The sequence below is a fragment of the Kryptolebias marmoratus genome, linkage group LG22 (genome assembly GCF_001649575.2).
Source record: "Kryptolebias marmoratus isolate JLee-2015 linkage group LG22, ASM164957v2, whole genome shotgun sequence".
NCBI lineage: Eukaryota > Metazoa > Chordata > Actinopteri > Cyprinodontiformes > Rivulidae > Kryptolebias > Kryptolebias marmoratus.
The window spans coordinates 16123489-16139191 of NC_051451.1; the positions used below are offsets into that span (position 1 = coordinate 16123489).

The 15703-nt window shown below is 37.9% G+C and overlaps 1 protein-coding gene across 2 annotated transcripts in view; it reads right to left on the bottom strand.

Annotated features, from left to right (window-relative positions):
* LOC108242381 (cGMP-dependent protein kinase 1) overlaps nucleotides 1-15703 on the bottom strand; it is an 88854-nt gene that overhangs the window by 13092 nt on the left and 60059 nt on the right. Inside the window, exons 6-8 of one of the 2 annotated variants that reach the window (XM_017427173.3) lie at nucleotides 13083-13160; nucleotides 11758-11852; nucleotides 1060-1125 (exon numbers count right to left, since the gene is read on the bottom strand). In XM_017427173.3, the coding sequence (XP_017282662.1) occupies nucleotides 1060-1125; nucleotides 11758-11852; nucleotides 13083-13160 (239 nt within the window). Of the gene's footprint in view, nucleotides 1-1059; nucleotides 1126-1359; nucleotides 1920-11757; nucleotides 11853-13082; nucleotides 13161-15703 lie in introns of those variants that run through there. The other variant, XM_037973710.1, reaches the window with a different exon arrangement.

The window sequence follows — 15703 nt, forward strand, 5'->3', positions numbered from 1 at the left end:
CTCTCGCCTGCTTGGTCCACGTCAGCTCGGCTCTCGTCTGCTCCGCCGAGGACGGCGCCCGGGCCGCCCTCCAGAACTCTTAGTTTATTGGTTTGTGTTTAGTTTCTGTTTTCTTGTTTTTCACTTTCTCATTCCTCCTCAATCTATTTCCCCCAAAAATGTGTAACAGTGAATCTCCTTTAAAGCTTGAGGCAAAGAAATGATTGCCTTAAATGGTAACCAGTCTTAAAGTTGTGTTTTAAAATATACAGTCTTCCTACATAAAAAAGCATGCTACTTTAAAATGTGGAACTAGTTAAAAATAACAGAAAAAATATGGCCTGTCAAAACCATAAATAACATTGTGCAGCTGAAAATATGACCACACTCTTTGATCCTGCTGTAAAAAGCAAGAGTTGGCAGTAATTCTTAGACAAATCTCATTTCTATTTCAATTCTCAACTAAAGCTGGGTTTAAAATAATTTTTAACATTTGGCTTTTTGACATTTTTAGCACTGTAAATCAAAAACTGATTTTGTCTCTTGACTGGAAAATATTTGTACATAAGTCCTGAACATAGTAGCTGGATCACTCAGTAGATTTTAAGTAATGAGCTCCTATAATAAATAAATAAAGCAAGGCTGTGTTGAAAATTTGTAGCGAAAAATATAATTCTACATTCCTAATTAGTAGTTGCTGTTTTATCAAAGCAGAAGAAAAGAGTTCAAAGTTAGCAACAAAAGCAATTATTTATAGTTTTAGTTTTTATTTTGTATTAGAGCACAGCATTTTACTGAAAGCATAATTTGATTAAGATATTTATTATATTGAATGTATTTAGCTTTTGAAATTTAAGTGGAGACTCTTAGATGAAACTGTGCTTTCTGGAATAACCTCAATACATTTTCTTGATATGGAAACTGAAAACAATGAAAAGCAAATGTGCTGTGGTTATTTGCAGAAGCTGAACACCTGTACAGCATTGACCATAAGACTGAGAGCATCAGCAGCAGCATTTGTTGGCTTGTTTTACATTTTTAGACAAACAAAAAAAAGACATTAAGTTCAATAATACTCACTCTCGATCTATGACTAGACAGGTGACTGCCTCTGCTGCGATGACACTGGCTGTCCTGATGTCCTCCCTGGTGAAAGTGAATATAAAACAGCAAAATTAGTTGGCTGAACTAAGTGTACAAACGACACACCGTAGCAAAACTATTATTAATTCATAGTAATAATCATTTTAAATGCTTCATTAAAGTTATGATGATGGCCTTCTTTTCTAATTCAACTCCTGTCATTCTAAGTTGAACTGGCACCCAATGAAAGGGCTATTTTTCAACAAGCAACACACATCCCTGCAAGACTGGCATTACTCTTTATTATATTTGACATCGAGTTCATCTTCCTCTGATGAGGTTCCCTCTTCGGAGGAGTCGCCCCAGTCGCATGAATCTTCAGAGTCCGTAGCCCCAGAATCCATCCTTCACTGTGAAAAATGATCAGCACATGGAGTCCCACAGGGCTCAGTTTGAACTTTAATGCAGAAGAGCAGCTCTTCAACAAAAGACTCCTCTGTAGTATTTTTGAATGAATATCCAGTACAACTGTTAGAGGCACAAAAACAGAAAAAAAAAAAAAAAAAAAACGGAGGAAAGTCTTCAAGGTATGTCCCATAAGCACATTATATTATGACCCATCTTTTCAAAAAACTGAAAAAACGAAAGTCCAGGTCATCAGTTAGATTTATTATCCCAACAGACAGGAAATAAAAAGCTAAACCAGATTTTGTTCTTGATTCAATAGGAGTAAATTCAATTCAAGTGAAGTGCTACCAGTTACTGACAATCACTCCCTGTATTTGCTCCGAACTCACAGACATATCACAATCTATTTCAATGAACTGAGGTGACAATTCCTCCTCATGTCATATCAACTCCCTCTGCCTCCCCTCATCCAAATGCACAAATGCCCCCCCCTCTCACACACACACCTCCGCTTCCTCATTCCCTCACAAATACACACATGCCCAGTCTCACTCGTTCTGCTGACCCCAATGAATAAAGGTCACAGCTGGTGCGAGAAACAAATTTTGAAATGTGAGGACGACCGTGGAGGAGAGAGCAGAGTGGAGGTTGGCAGCCTTTGTCAGGGGTAAAGGATATTTCAGCAGATGAACACTAAAGCCCCCCAGCTAGTGTGGTGCATACAGTGATAAATTCACCTCTGATAAGCCTCTATGACCTGCATCCATGCTGCTACTGTGGAAAACAATGCCTCGCCTGGTCCTAAATGCTCATATTTATAGCCAGTTTAAAATGTAAATTAGGATCAATTTTAGTGAATAATTCAAGGCTTTAATAACTGCAGCAATGGGTTTTTAAAATGGTAGTTATTAATAAAAAAGGCAGCTTATCACGCACACCAACTTCACATTTTATTGGTGTTAAAGAGCAACAGTACCACCCACAGCCCACTAATGCAAATTAATTTATGTGATAAAAGGAAGTGCACAGCTCATGTCATTAACTAACCATGGTGACACAACAAAACAATGCACCGCATTGGGCCGTCTTGAAATAGTGTTTATGTAAGAATGAATCATTCTTAAGTGACCTTAAGAGGTTCGTATTACTGCGAGGTTTTTCACACCTGTCCCCCGCTGCTCAACTGTGGCTGAGGAAAACAACTCTGGATTGCCATGGCACTGATACGGGCAATGTTATATATGAAACACAATCCTGAAACCTTATCCGTCAGTGTGATTCATTTGAACACTGCTGAATCTAAGTCATCCACAATGGCTCTGCACTTGTTAATTGCAGCACAAGATGAAATGCATTGGAAAACCGACGAACGCACTTGCACAAGCCCTAACACACTAAGAGCAGCTGCATGCTGTGGCAGGAATGCGCCTTAGACTTACACAGAAGCTTGTGGCATTCATTTCCAGTAGACGGTTGCAATGAGCATGGTAATTTGACAATAATCTTGTGTCCTGGGAAAAGAGTTATTTAAATAGAGTATGCTTAGAGGGTGGGAATGGGACAGCAGCTATACTGACTGCAGGAAGTGACCTGTACCCGAGGGGTAAAACTGAAGCAAAGACAAGACTTATTGGTTCCGCTTAATGTTAAGAATGTGTTGGGGTTGTAGAGTGTTGTGGTTTTTTTTGTCCAGCAGGTGGCGGTCTGGAGCGTTCTGGAGAGTGGCTGGGTGATTATGAGACGCACCTGGATCAGATGATGGTCTATTAAGGAGAGGCATATAAGGAGCATGCTGCCACTCAGTCGGCGCCTGAGTATTGCCATTCGTGGGAACTCTGTATTACAACCTGGCGTTGTTTCTGAGAGAGAGAGATCCGCTGAGTGGAACTTAAAGCTGCTTCAAGGACTTCCTCGTCCGTGACCGAACCCTGTCCGCTCTCCGCCGTTCACTGCCGCCACAAACCTGCTCCAGCCTGGTCCAGCTCCGTAACCCGTAAGCTAGACTTACCAGCTGCAAAGACTCACTGTGTGGTGAAACGAAATTACAATTAACATCTACTTCTCCCTCTCAAGTGTGTCCTGCACCCAGAGCTGCTGGAGCCAGTGTTCCAGCAGAATCCTTGTTCCAGATTTCATTTGCCGCTCTGAAAATAAACCTTTAAAATCACTGCCAGTTTCTTGTGAGTTTTCTGCTTGTGGGTCTAATCGTAGACAAAACCATGACAGAATGTTGGTCGCTTTAATCCTAATTAAGTGTTTCTTTAAACAGTTGAAATAAATTGTCCAGGAAGCATGTTTACATGTCTGTAATTTAGGTCTTTACATTTTATTGTTTAAAATAAAGAAAAAATAAAAGTTCCTTCTGGAATATTTTTTATTTCCTGATGGCAAATGTCAGCTTGGATGTAGAGTTGCACATGGGTGCATATCTCGCACACTGGTGTTTATTTTATTTCATTTCATAGCTGTTGGATTGTTTTTTGTTTTGTTTTTTTAGTTCAAGGTTCTGATTACGGTCAACTCTCAATGTTTAGCCCTATTCCAGCATTCTTCATTGTATTCCAACACCTAAAATCAAATCTTTAGCCTGTAGGAAACTGATGGCACACTCCCTTTTCACAATTGTACCACATAAATTGTGGTGTGAAATTGTGCATTTTTGTAAATAAACTGAGTCTCTTCATGTTTTAAAGTCTTCTCTTAAAGCTTACTTTATCTTACTGGCTTTTAACTCAGCTTGAAGTGTTTTTACAGTTACTGTTATTGTATTTGTGTTGTTTTCTTTTTATTTCTGTTTAGGGTGCTTTATAAATAAAGCTGGAATGGAATGGAAAAAGCAGCACTGGGTTTAATTCCACAGCATATATTTCAGAAAAGCCTCAGGTACTTGTTATTCTTGTTACTTGTTGGGTAGATCCCTGAAGTATTGTATTCAGTTAAAAAAGAAACTCCATGGTATGCATTTGAAGAATATAAAATAAACAACGTATCAAGAGGACCATTAAACAGGACTGTGAAATGTACAGACTGGTTAGTAGTAAAAGTCACAAGTTAAAGCTGTGACACGAGGAGATAAACTAATAAAGCATGGAATGGCTTGGAGCAAAAGGAATGAGATCATTATTTACAGCGGTGATCAGGCCATTAAGCTCCACATTGTTTGATGTTGCGGGAAAACCGTCCTGGAAGACTCCAGCAAAAATATTTCATGCAGAGCTGCACTGCAAACAAGTTGATTCTGGCGAAGCTTTTACAGTACCATGCCATGCCATCCATTAGTGGGTTTCACTGGCCATTAAAATGAGTAAGTGGCAAGACAAAGGCACAAAAATTATGTCAGCTATCTAAAAATGAACTAAAAACAGAAGACATAACTCTGATATTGCCAAAAAAACACTTCAATAAGACCAAAAAAAGTCAATAAGCTGGACCATTCATTGGAAAGGAGCAGAAATTGTTTACTGCCTACTCACATGAAACAAAACTACAGCTACAAGTAAGGTGGCTGTTCAGCTCAAAACTTTATATTCTGAGTATTATTTACAGGCCTGTCTAAATACACTACACTATTACACAGACTTTTAAGTGAAGAGGAACCAGTGTTCAAACATTAGCACTGATGCAACAACATACAATGGTGGCTCCATGGTGCACCTTTTAGAAAAGCCAACTGGTTGATGAAAACTTCACAAGTTGAACCAAAAATGCGTGTTAAAAAGATGGCTGGTTTGTGGTTTAAGTACCAGAAACCAACACTTTTGCCTAAGTTCATCCTTTCTTATAAAGCACTTTTAAACGTTGATAGTTGCATTTTATTGTAATAGTATTGTATTCATTGTGTTGTTTTAATTGCAATGGGTATTGAAAGGAAGCTCGTTTAGAAGTTTATCAAAAATGGCTCCTCACCTCAGCTTATTTGTTACCACTATCCTAAAGGTTTTATCACCTCAATCAATAGATTTCCATATTTGTTCACAGAACATTATGTTGTTTTTCTAATGATACAACTGAGAATAAATTGATCAAGAATTTTCTGAACTATGGTGAGGCTATGCTGTTTTTGACAAGCTAATATCAAAGAAGTTTTTTTTCTTCTCTTCACTCACTTGTAACTTTCATTTTCATAAAACAAACAGTGACTAAAGTGACTGTCCTGAAGGCTTTAACATGTGAAATCCCAACCTTGAGGTACACATCACCACAATGATGATGAGCACCACTGGTTTGTCTTACTGCTACAGATTCGAGTTGGTCAAAAAGACAAATAAATAACTAGGTTTTGATCATGACTTTATCAGTGATCCATTCATCAGTAAATGATTGAATGAATGAATCAGAAATGATATTTTGATTAAGTTGAAGTCCAAAGTAGTCACTGGTCCATCACTAGGCAACATACAAACAATAAATGGGGGAAAATTATTCAGGGTGCTATTGTTGGTCTGAAGGTATCGACACCTATCACATTTCTGTTTGTGACATCAGACTTTTTCTTTAACAATCTCATCAACAGTAATGTCACCACAAATGTACAGGCTCAATATTCAGTCGGGGCAAGAAGTCAGGCCATGCCCTGTCTGCACCAATGATAAACTGAAAGTTCACACCTCTCCATTACAGAAAGAATGTCGCATCAGATATGTTGCTGGCTGCATCCACACAACAGATCACTTGTGCAGCTTTTCCTAGAATATGGAATGTACTACATGTATACAGTAGTATTCATTGAGGGATATACATACTCAGTCTCAAGAGAAAACATGCAATCTGATATTTCTTTGAGTACTTTACACACCAGGAGACGCACAAACATCAGCAAACCATTACAGCAGATGGGAAGACAAGACTTTGACTTGTAAATAAGCTGTTTTCTCAGATCAAAGCCAACGTCTTCAGATGGACAGAGGAGACTACTAGGAGTAGAGGGGCTATTGAGTTTCATGAGCAAGAACAACCACACAGTTAACTTAATTAGAAAAACATCCCTGCAGAAGAGCCCTCTGATCCCAAGCCCGGTGCGAAGAAAGTCAGGAACGCCAGCATTTTAATTTCTAAGACATGGTTGACTATCAAAGGTGTAGTTGAATGCTCTTAAGACACCCTGAGAACAACAAACAATACTAACATCCAGTGGTAACTAGGGTGGGAAGGGCACTTCTTGCACAAAAAGGATGATTTTCTTAATTAAACAAAGCACAAGATCCTTTTAGGGTATGTTAAGGAGTTTAAAATGACTTCAGATCTTCTTTTTATTTCTTTGTTGGGAAACACTAAAAAGTATTGAAATGATCAAATGAGTAGAATTAAGCATATTTGTTGTATTTCCTATATTTAAGTCAAGCATTTATTGGGTCAACAAAAGATGTAGGAAAAAAATATGTATTGTCTAAAAAATCAAAACACAAAAGGTGTTGGGTTGCTCAATCTGTTATGAACTGATGCAGTATTGTGTTATATTGGCTGGTTGAGCTATTCATTTATTTACTGGACTTTTTTTGTTTCATTTGGCTCTGCTGGTCAGTCACCATCACTTCTTCAGTGCATATTTTACTCAGTCTTTGATTTTGCCAGAATTATTCCATTCATATTAAGCCATGTTTGTCAGTTTTAGATTCCTGGATCGCCTGCCCTGCTGTACTATTATTTTTACACAGTTGGTAATCAAAGACGTTTTTTTTTTTTAAATTCACTACCTGGCTTTTCCCAGTGAGTTCTGCAAGTTGGTACTCTATTCCTCGCTTTTTCACCTTTTGTCAGGTACTCTGTCATGCTCATCCTTTGTTTATATACTCCAAAATAACGCAGAAAGATCAAATTTCTATTTAGAACAACATGCTCTTCTCAGTGCCATCAGATCAAGCTTCCACAGCCTCACTTGCCCCACATGCATTTTAATGATCCGTCATCTTTTATATCCTAAAGTCATTAGCTTTAACATATGGGGAAAGCCTAGCCATCTGTACAGCTCCAGCTGTTGCTGGATCATTTCAGCTCCAGTATTTCTGGTGAAAGTAAACACGATCATGTGTTAGCAGCACATAAGCTTGGATTTATTTCCCACACTTTGCTGCTTAAGCTGTGGCTCAAGTCTCTTTGTGTTCTGAAGAGATGGAGACTCAGTTTAATGCAACTTTAACAGCAATCAGCCACAAGATGGCAACATCCCCATTTATTTCTTTGCTAACATTGCTGTATGTCCATGAGAACATATTCTCTTTTCACCATGACTCTTTTCAGATATAATGCATTTCAAAGTATTTTCCACCCCCAACTTTTCTTTTTGTTTAAACATCACATTTTATTTAGAGAGCACAGCCATAACAATACAGCAGTATAAAAATATCACTTTAGGGAAATGGTCTTTGATGCCAAAGCCCTTACAAAATGTTTTTTTTCTCACCAGAGTCAGTTCTAAAGTGCTGGGCTGTTTACTTAATGCCAAATGCTGACAATAAATTAGAATAATGTGATCCTACAGTACATGAATTCAAACGTCTTCAGGGCTGGAATATATTTTGTTGACACAGAGATTGGTGATGCTGGGAAATCTCAGTTTCTATCTGCGTATGTTTCCGCAGGCACAGGCTGCGGTAATTTATTAGCAGCAGTTAAGCTGACACATTTCATACAGATGTTTATGAAAGACATACAAAGATCGTGAAAATTCAGAATAACATTCAAGGACAGCGTGAAGATGTCTTTGTTGTTATGAGTTTCTTGCAACCAAGAAAGGAAGTGAGTAGAAAAAGTAAAAAGGAAAAGATTAAAAGCTGGCTTAAGCAGGGAGTACTCTATTCATCAAACCTCAGTTAAAAACAATAAAAAAGGTGATATGTTTGTGTGAAGCAGATGTACGCAACGGAACGCAAACAGGACATTACAAAGTGCGGTTATGAAGGAAGTCTAGTGTCACATATTTATATATGTTTTAATAAAAGCATCAAGGAGCTTAGAAAAATAATGACGGCAATTGTACTACTATTTTTAATTTTTGCAGAAAAAGGCTAGATGTAAAATAACAGCCTTTTTAGATAGGTGTGATATATAAATAGACTGGGCCACGATTACATAACCAATCATCTTTAAAACAGTTCTCAGTGATTTTGATCCAAACCTGGATTGACAAATTCTAAGCAAAAAATAAATGAATAAATGAAGTGTTTGAAATATATATTTATATTTCTGAGACAGTTTTAGATGTTTCCCATGAGAGGAAATAAAAATAATAAAATAAACTTTGATCAGCAGAGAGAACTTCTTTCTTACTGAAACACTTTCATCAAGTTTGGACCTGAAATATTTTTAGAGCAGATTCAAATTTACCCCTTCTACAGACATTTTTGGCAATAAGACTCTTATTTGTATTGTTATGATAAAGTTAAAACAACTGATGTGTGATACTCTAGTTTATGACAATTCTTGGTAGACTTGTCATAAATCTTTTTGTTACCATAAGAAAAACAAATATTAGGATTTTCCCCAGAAATACAAGGCTGTTCAATTGTAGATACTTTTGTGGAACTTGAAAAAGCTTAAACAAGTGTAATTTTTTTTTTAAATTGTCTATATCTTTCCAAGTGCTTGTGTAGCAATGAGCGGTTATAAAAATTTAGAACGTTATTTCAGTCGTTTGGAGAAGTGAGTTATAGCATAAAAACACTAATAAAGGCTGGAAGTTTACATTAGAGATTCATTCATTTACCCTTTGGGTTGTACAATAAGCTTCTTTTATTCGTTTATTGTGATACTGAGTGGTTCCTGTTAAAAGTAGAAGATTTTACACCGAAATGATCAAAGCAGCTGTCTCAGGCTTTTCAAAAGACTATACAAATTGTCAAAGGGATAAACCACTGTTTCAAAAAAAGAAAAGGAAAAAATCCACCCAGTGGTACATCACTCCTATCGACTGAATGGTTTAGTGAGGTCTTTAGACTGGCTCTGACAAGGGCCTGCTAGAGCTCCAAGGAGATGATAAACAAAGCATAACATTCTAGAGAAAGTAGAAGTAGAAACAAGATTTCTTGACTCTCCCATCACCTGGGTAATGTGTCTCAGTTCCCTGTCTGAAGGGTTATCCTCAATTTGGTTAGACAACAAGACCCATTTAGAGGTTTGGTGTTGGTCTGCTGGTAACTCACAGCCTGGGCTTAAACCCCACAACTAAAATTTGTTGCATACTCCACAAGAACCAAGAAATTTTAGTTTTGTTTTCTCAAGGGGGCAGAAACGGAACAAGAACAGCGTTTTTTCTGGCCAGGACATTTCATACTTCACAAGAAACTCAAACACAGAACTCCTGAGAAGTCCTCATAGAAAAAATGTTGAAATTTCGGCTTCTCCTAACTGCACCTATTTTTGATTTCTGACCAATCACACAACCAGTGACCACACAAAAAATGTTCTGCCCAGATGATGTGCAGAGAACAATCTGCAAGAATTCTCAAACCAGGGCTGAAAGAATAAAAATGATGATATTCTTTTAGCACAGTCCTGGGAGAGAGAACAATTGTCTGTTCTTGTGGAGTATGTGGCAGCCTTCATTCTCTCATGCAGTACAATGGTCTCTCCCTCGCCTTTGGCAGAGAATAATAGCTCCATGACCAATTTTGTGTACTAAAGCTGCTATCCATCATGGCAGAATAAACGGTGTTGATGATGTTACTGCTTGGGTTCTACTGATAGTATAATATAAATCTAAAAAAAATGCATGGCCAAGCATTCACAACCCTCACCCTCCACAAATCAGCTATTGGAGTTCCCATCACACATCTGGTACAACCAGTACTGCTTGATACTCACTCAACACTGATAACAACTGAAGAGGATGTGAGGTCGATCTTTAAAAAAAAATAAAATAAAAAAATAAAAAATCAGGAAAGCCCCTAGCCCAGATGGAGTCTACCCCTCTTATCTTTAAGACGGTGCAGACCAGCTGGCTCCAGTCTTCACACAGATCATTAACAGATTGTTGATGCTGTGTGATGATGTCCCATCCTGCTTCATACACTTGGCCATTATTCTGGTGCAAAAGAATCCATCCATCCCTAGACTGAATGACTACAAGCCTGTCACTTTGTCGTCATGATGGGTGATTAGTGTTGGCCAACCTGAGGAGTATCACAGGACAGCTAATAGATACTCTGCAGTTAGGTTACAGAGAAAGACGTTAGTGCATGATGAAGTCAATATGAAGCCACAGTACAATAAGGCACACTTTACCTGTACAGGAACCTATGCAAGAACCTTGTTAACATTATGATTCCTGTAGTCCTCTCATCCAAACTATCTTAACTCAACATCTCTCCTAACATCTATCAGTGGATCTCAGCTTCCTTATGAGTAGGGAACAGTGAGCGGGGCTGAGGAAACTCTCTTCTATATAGTTAGTCAACTTTGGTGCTCCACTGGGATGTGTTCCCAGTCTGCTGCACTTCCACATTTATAACTGAACCTCCATGGATCCAGTTGTCAAACGTCTAAAATCTGCAGTCAAGACTATAGTCAACAGATTTCTCCATGATGAGAATAACTCTAAGCCTGGAAGGATGAGCAGTTGGTACTTTGGTGCAGTCAGATCAACATGGAGCCCAACACACTCAAGGCTGAAAGGATGCTAGAAGACTTGAAGACAGCCATCAACCCTGTGCCCACCGATAATATCAAACATCAACTCCAGCTCTACAAAGACCCAGAAGAGGATGTACTTTCTCCAGCACCTGAAGGAACACGGCCTCCCACAGGAGTTGTTGTTACATATATACAGTGCAGTCACAAAATCTGTTCTGTGTGCATCCACCACAGTCTGGTTTGAAGCAGGAACAAAACACTGCGGTGAATTGTAAGAACAGATGGGGAAATTACTGGAAAGTCCTCCCTCTGAGACTTGCTTAGCAAGTCAACTCCTCACACATTAGACGTGAATTCATGCAACTTCTTCCTTTAGGCTGCTACTACAGAGGTTTGAACCAGAACCAAACAAAGCAGCAGCTTCTTCCTTTTTTCTACATGAACATCAATATTTATTAAGCCTGACATTCCCAAAATGTTAAATATCTACAAATGACAACTGCACTGATTTTCTCCACCTTCATCTAACTAGTATTGTGTATGGCATGTATTTTTGTTGTTGCTATAAAGACCTGCTCCATAAACATACATGTTTTAACATACACGGCATATAAAGTGGGTTCTGATGATACAATGAAGGATGTGAAAATTAGATCTAAAAAAACAGAAAACAGAGGATTTAAACTGAAGGAGGCAGGGTTATTACAGGATCAGTCTTACCCTTGTAATGCTTTCTCTCCAAACCAGTCTCCTTTTCCAAGGCTGCGGAGGTAGACAGGCTCTCCGTTGGGCAAGTCTTCCCTGGTCACATTAACCTGCCAAAACAAGGAGCATTGCAGGAGAAGAGTTAGGGCTGAAGCTGGTGGGAACAAACTGAAGATGGAAAAACATGTGGGAGGGCAAAATCATAAGAAAACACATCTGATTTACTCATTGATGATTTCCTAAAAGTGCAAGCTATTTAGAATAATAAAATAAACATGTGTGACAGATGTCTCTATCTGTTAAACAGGTAATTGTCTTGTTGAGGAGTAACAAATTATACTGTGTGTAAGCACTGACACTCTGTTGTGCTCAAAGACTTTACAAATTGAAGGGGAGGCACTTGAGCAGGTGTTTAAGAAAGTGTATGGAGATGATGTCTTCATTAATTAGAAGTAGCAACGTATCTTGTGCCAGCATACCTGAATATCATGTACACCAGAGTGTCAGATTTGCCTTTGGCTTTTCTTTGCTAATATATGATGACACAATAAGGGATAATCACTCTGTCACTCTGGTGTACATGATATTCAGGTATGCTGGCAACACCGAGAGCAGAAAACATGGGTAAGAGCAGGAGTGGATCTGTGTGTCTGCATCCAGATATCCATCAGTAATTCTGTGAGCTGTGCAGTGTGTGATAATTTGTATAGCATCTGTTTTGCATTAAAGGAGAGATTTAAAAAAGAGACAGGAAACGTCATGTGTCCTAACGTTTTACAGTTGAACAGTAAATTGTTAAGTAACCTCTACTTTTTGACGGTTCATGGGACTTTTAGCAGTGATGCTGTTGAATGCATCAGAAATAGGGGGCAGTAAGAGGTGGAGAACAAACATGACCAGGTGTGAATCTGGACAGGAAACAAGAGAGTGGACAGAAAAAAAAATACTGAACCTAAGTGTAATCAGTGCAAAACGAATGAGGAGAAAGTCTATCAGGAATCTTGGCATCACAATACATGTGTGCAAAAGTCTTCTCCAACAGCATTAAAGCCACAAGGACAGGGCTCAGTGTGAAAGCCAGTGTTGATTACTGAAAGAGGAAATCAAAGTGACTCCATTCCCCTTTCTAGATGCTCCCATTGCTGTTGAAAGGGATGATGAAAGAGGCAGCACTTTTGCCTATCAGTCTATCTCGGTGTGATTGATGACAGCAAACTTCCATCCAAAAATACCACCCCTTTGCATCACAGATTGGCATCAATTGCTGTGTGTGTGCCATTATGCCCTGCCTTGTGATGAGGATGATTTGGGGGTGCATGGCCTGGCAGGTCTGTCCTCACCTTCCCTTTACTGATAATGAAGAAGGTGTCTCCTCTGGCCCCCTGTCTGATGATGTACTCTCCAGCTTCATAATGTGTCTGTCACAAGGGAAGAAAACACAGGTGAAGACCAGAGAAAAGAGGTTTTATTCATGCTCAATGGACTTTTTTTTGGTCACATTTCTCATCCTCTTAGCACTTTTATAAAGAAGTACATACATTACTAATATTAAATCTTGTTTTGAAACCATAGACTGAAATGAGTTTTGCTGCCTTACATGAACTGCTCGCTTCAATATACTTTAAAACCTTGACTATGAAGAAATCTAAGAGAATGGTGCTGCATCTCATCTGAGTTGTAAATCAGAGCTCTGATCCAAATGTAAAATACAGGATATCCATGCACCAGTCATTTTTCCTATACCTTCAATAATCCTACTAAGAACCTATCGGTGTCAGAACATGACTCAGTACACTGACCCACTTATACATAATAAAACACTTTCTTTTTGCACTTGCATTTATGACTTGTGTTCTTTAAGGACTTCCACTGCTTGGCAAAACTGCATTGGCTCAAGGGTCAGATTTTGGTTGGGTAAAGTGAAGTAATATGTAAGATATGACATTTTTTTAATAAAGTGTGAAAAACCCCTCTGCACCATGGTGAGAACTCAATATGAAGTTATATTTTGACCGGAGCACAGGGAGCATAAGACGTCTCAGAAAAGCTTCCGTGGGGTTCACTGACTAACACGCTTTAGGTTTTGTTTTCCAGAATAATTGAAGAAAAGCTGTGCCTCGGAGAATGAGTCTACGGGAAATACAGAGCTCAGAACCTCCTGATGGGTCATAAACTAGAGTATCACACATCAGTTGTTTATTTATCTCACTATTTGGCCCAGGGAAGCTGTGCATTATTAAAAACACAAGTTCTAGGCAACTGTGTTGTGATAACAGGATGCTTAGACTATAAATTGTGCTTTTTAATACATGTTTCCGGAGTCAGAAAAAAAGGATCAATCTGACTAATCAAAAATCAATTATAGACTATTAAAAAAGCCAATTGCAAACTGAATGGATGTATTATCATGAGCATTAACCAGTATATGCCAATACAGAGAACATCTGATTAAACAAATTAAAACTTAATGACATTTTTTCTTCTTTTTTTCAGAAGAAAAGAAAACCCTGAGTGGTTCAAACCAAATATCACAGATAATACATCATATTTTTAACTCTCATTATTATTTTCTAAATGTTGGCAAAGCAAAACTGACTATTTAAGCTAGACTTTTGCTGCCAAACTATTTCTATTTTCTTATACATGGGAATTCAGACAGAGGAGGTTTATTTTATTTGTGTGTGTGTGTGTGTGTGTGTGTGTGTGTGTGTGTGTGTGTGCTTGTTTTGCTTCTTTGAGATTGAACTATTACCCTGTTACCCCTCTGGCTTTTTAACCGTAGGCTGTTGTCACATACAGAAGTTTTATTTTGCCATGATGATGGATGACCTTGTTTTCTTAATTCTTGTGGAGTTTAAAAGAAAAAGAAAGTTCACACAGTCTTGTAAAAGGCACTAGGCACTTCAGCTTAAAGTATAATCAAGCTTGTCTTGGGTAACTTCGAAACGCAGATTGTGAAACATCAAAAAGAAACTTTTTTTTTCCAAATTAAAGCATGTTTCTGATGACAAATAGTACACAAATATGAGCCAGGGCAGTTAAAGAGATGCACGTTTGCAACCTTGTTCATGATAAATGTACAAATCTGCCCCCTTTTATTTAAATTAACATCTAAATAAATCACACAAATTAGTGACAAGCAAACAACCTCCTAAATTGCGATTGTTTCAACAATACATATAGTTCACGGGGTATATTTTTATGTCAATGTTGCCAAGCAGTTGGTCTAAGTGCGAGTCCGTTACTGCTGAAAATCAATATTCATTTCTGGTTTTGTGGTCATTACAAAACATAGATTTATCGGTTTAGAAGAAGCATTTTTTATACGTATATGTACCGAATGTATTATGTGCTCAGTTTACATGTTAAACAGCAAAGTTACTGACCCAATGATTCAGTTATCAGATAAAAATGTTAGGAGTTTTGGATAATTTATTGTCCTATATATCCTAAAGGATCTTTGTAATTTGGGATACCTTTTCTTCTTTAGGTGTTTTATAATAAAAAAGAAAAGACTCCTCTTGAAGGCAGCTTAGTGGGTTAAAAGCCTCAGAGTTAGCAACCACAAAGGTGTAATGAAAGAAAAAAATTATATCCCAAAATTATACTGAAGAAATCATCCATTAACCTGGTCTGGATGGCTAGAAAATAGGATTCTGTTACAAATATTTTTATGAAAAAGTTCTATCCATCAATATAAGCAGTGATGTTTTTTTGTTGTTATATTGGGTTGTTTTTAAGTCTTGCAATTAAATTTCCCTGAAGAAACTGCTTTCTATTTGGGAGAACAAGTTGTTGTGCCTTTGTCTTTGCTCCTCTAGGCAGGTATTGTTTGCAGTTAATTAAAGTTGTGTGAGTTCGCTTTAATCTTTCACATCACATTGATCTTTTCTGTTACGATGTGGTAATAAAACAGAGCACAAACATTTCAAATCAATTCATTTACATTTAAAGTGCATTA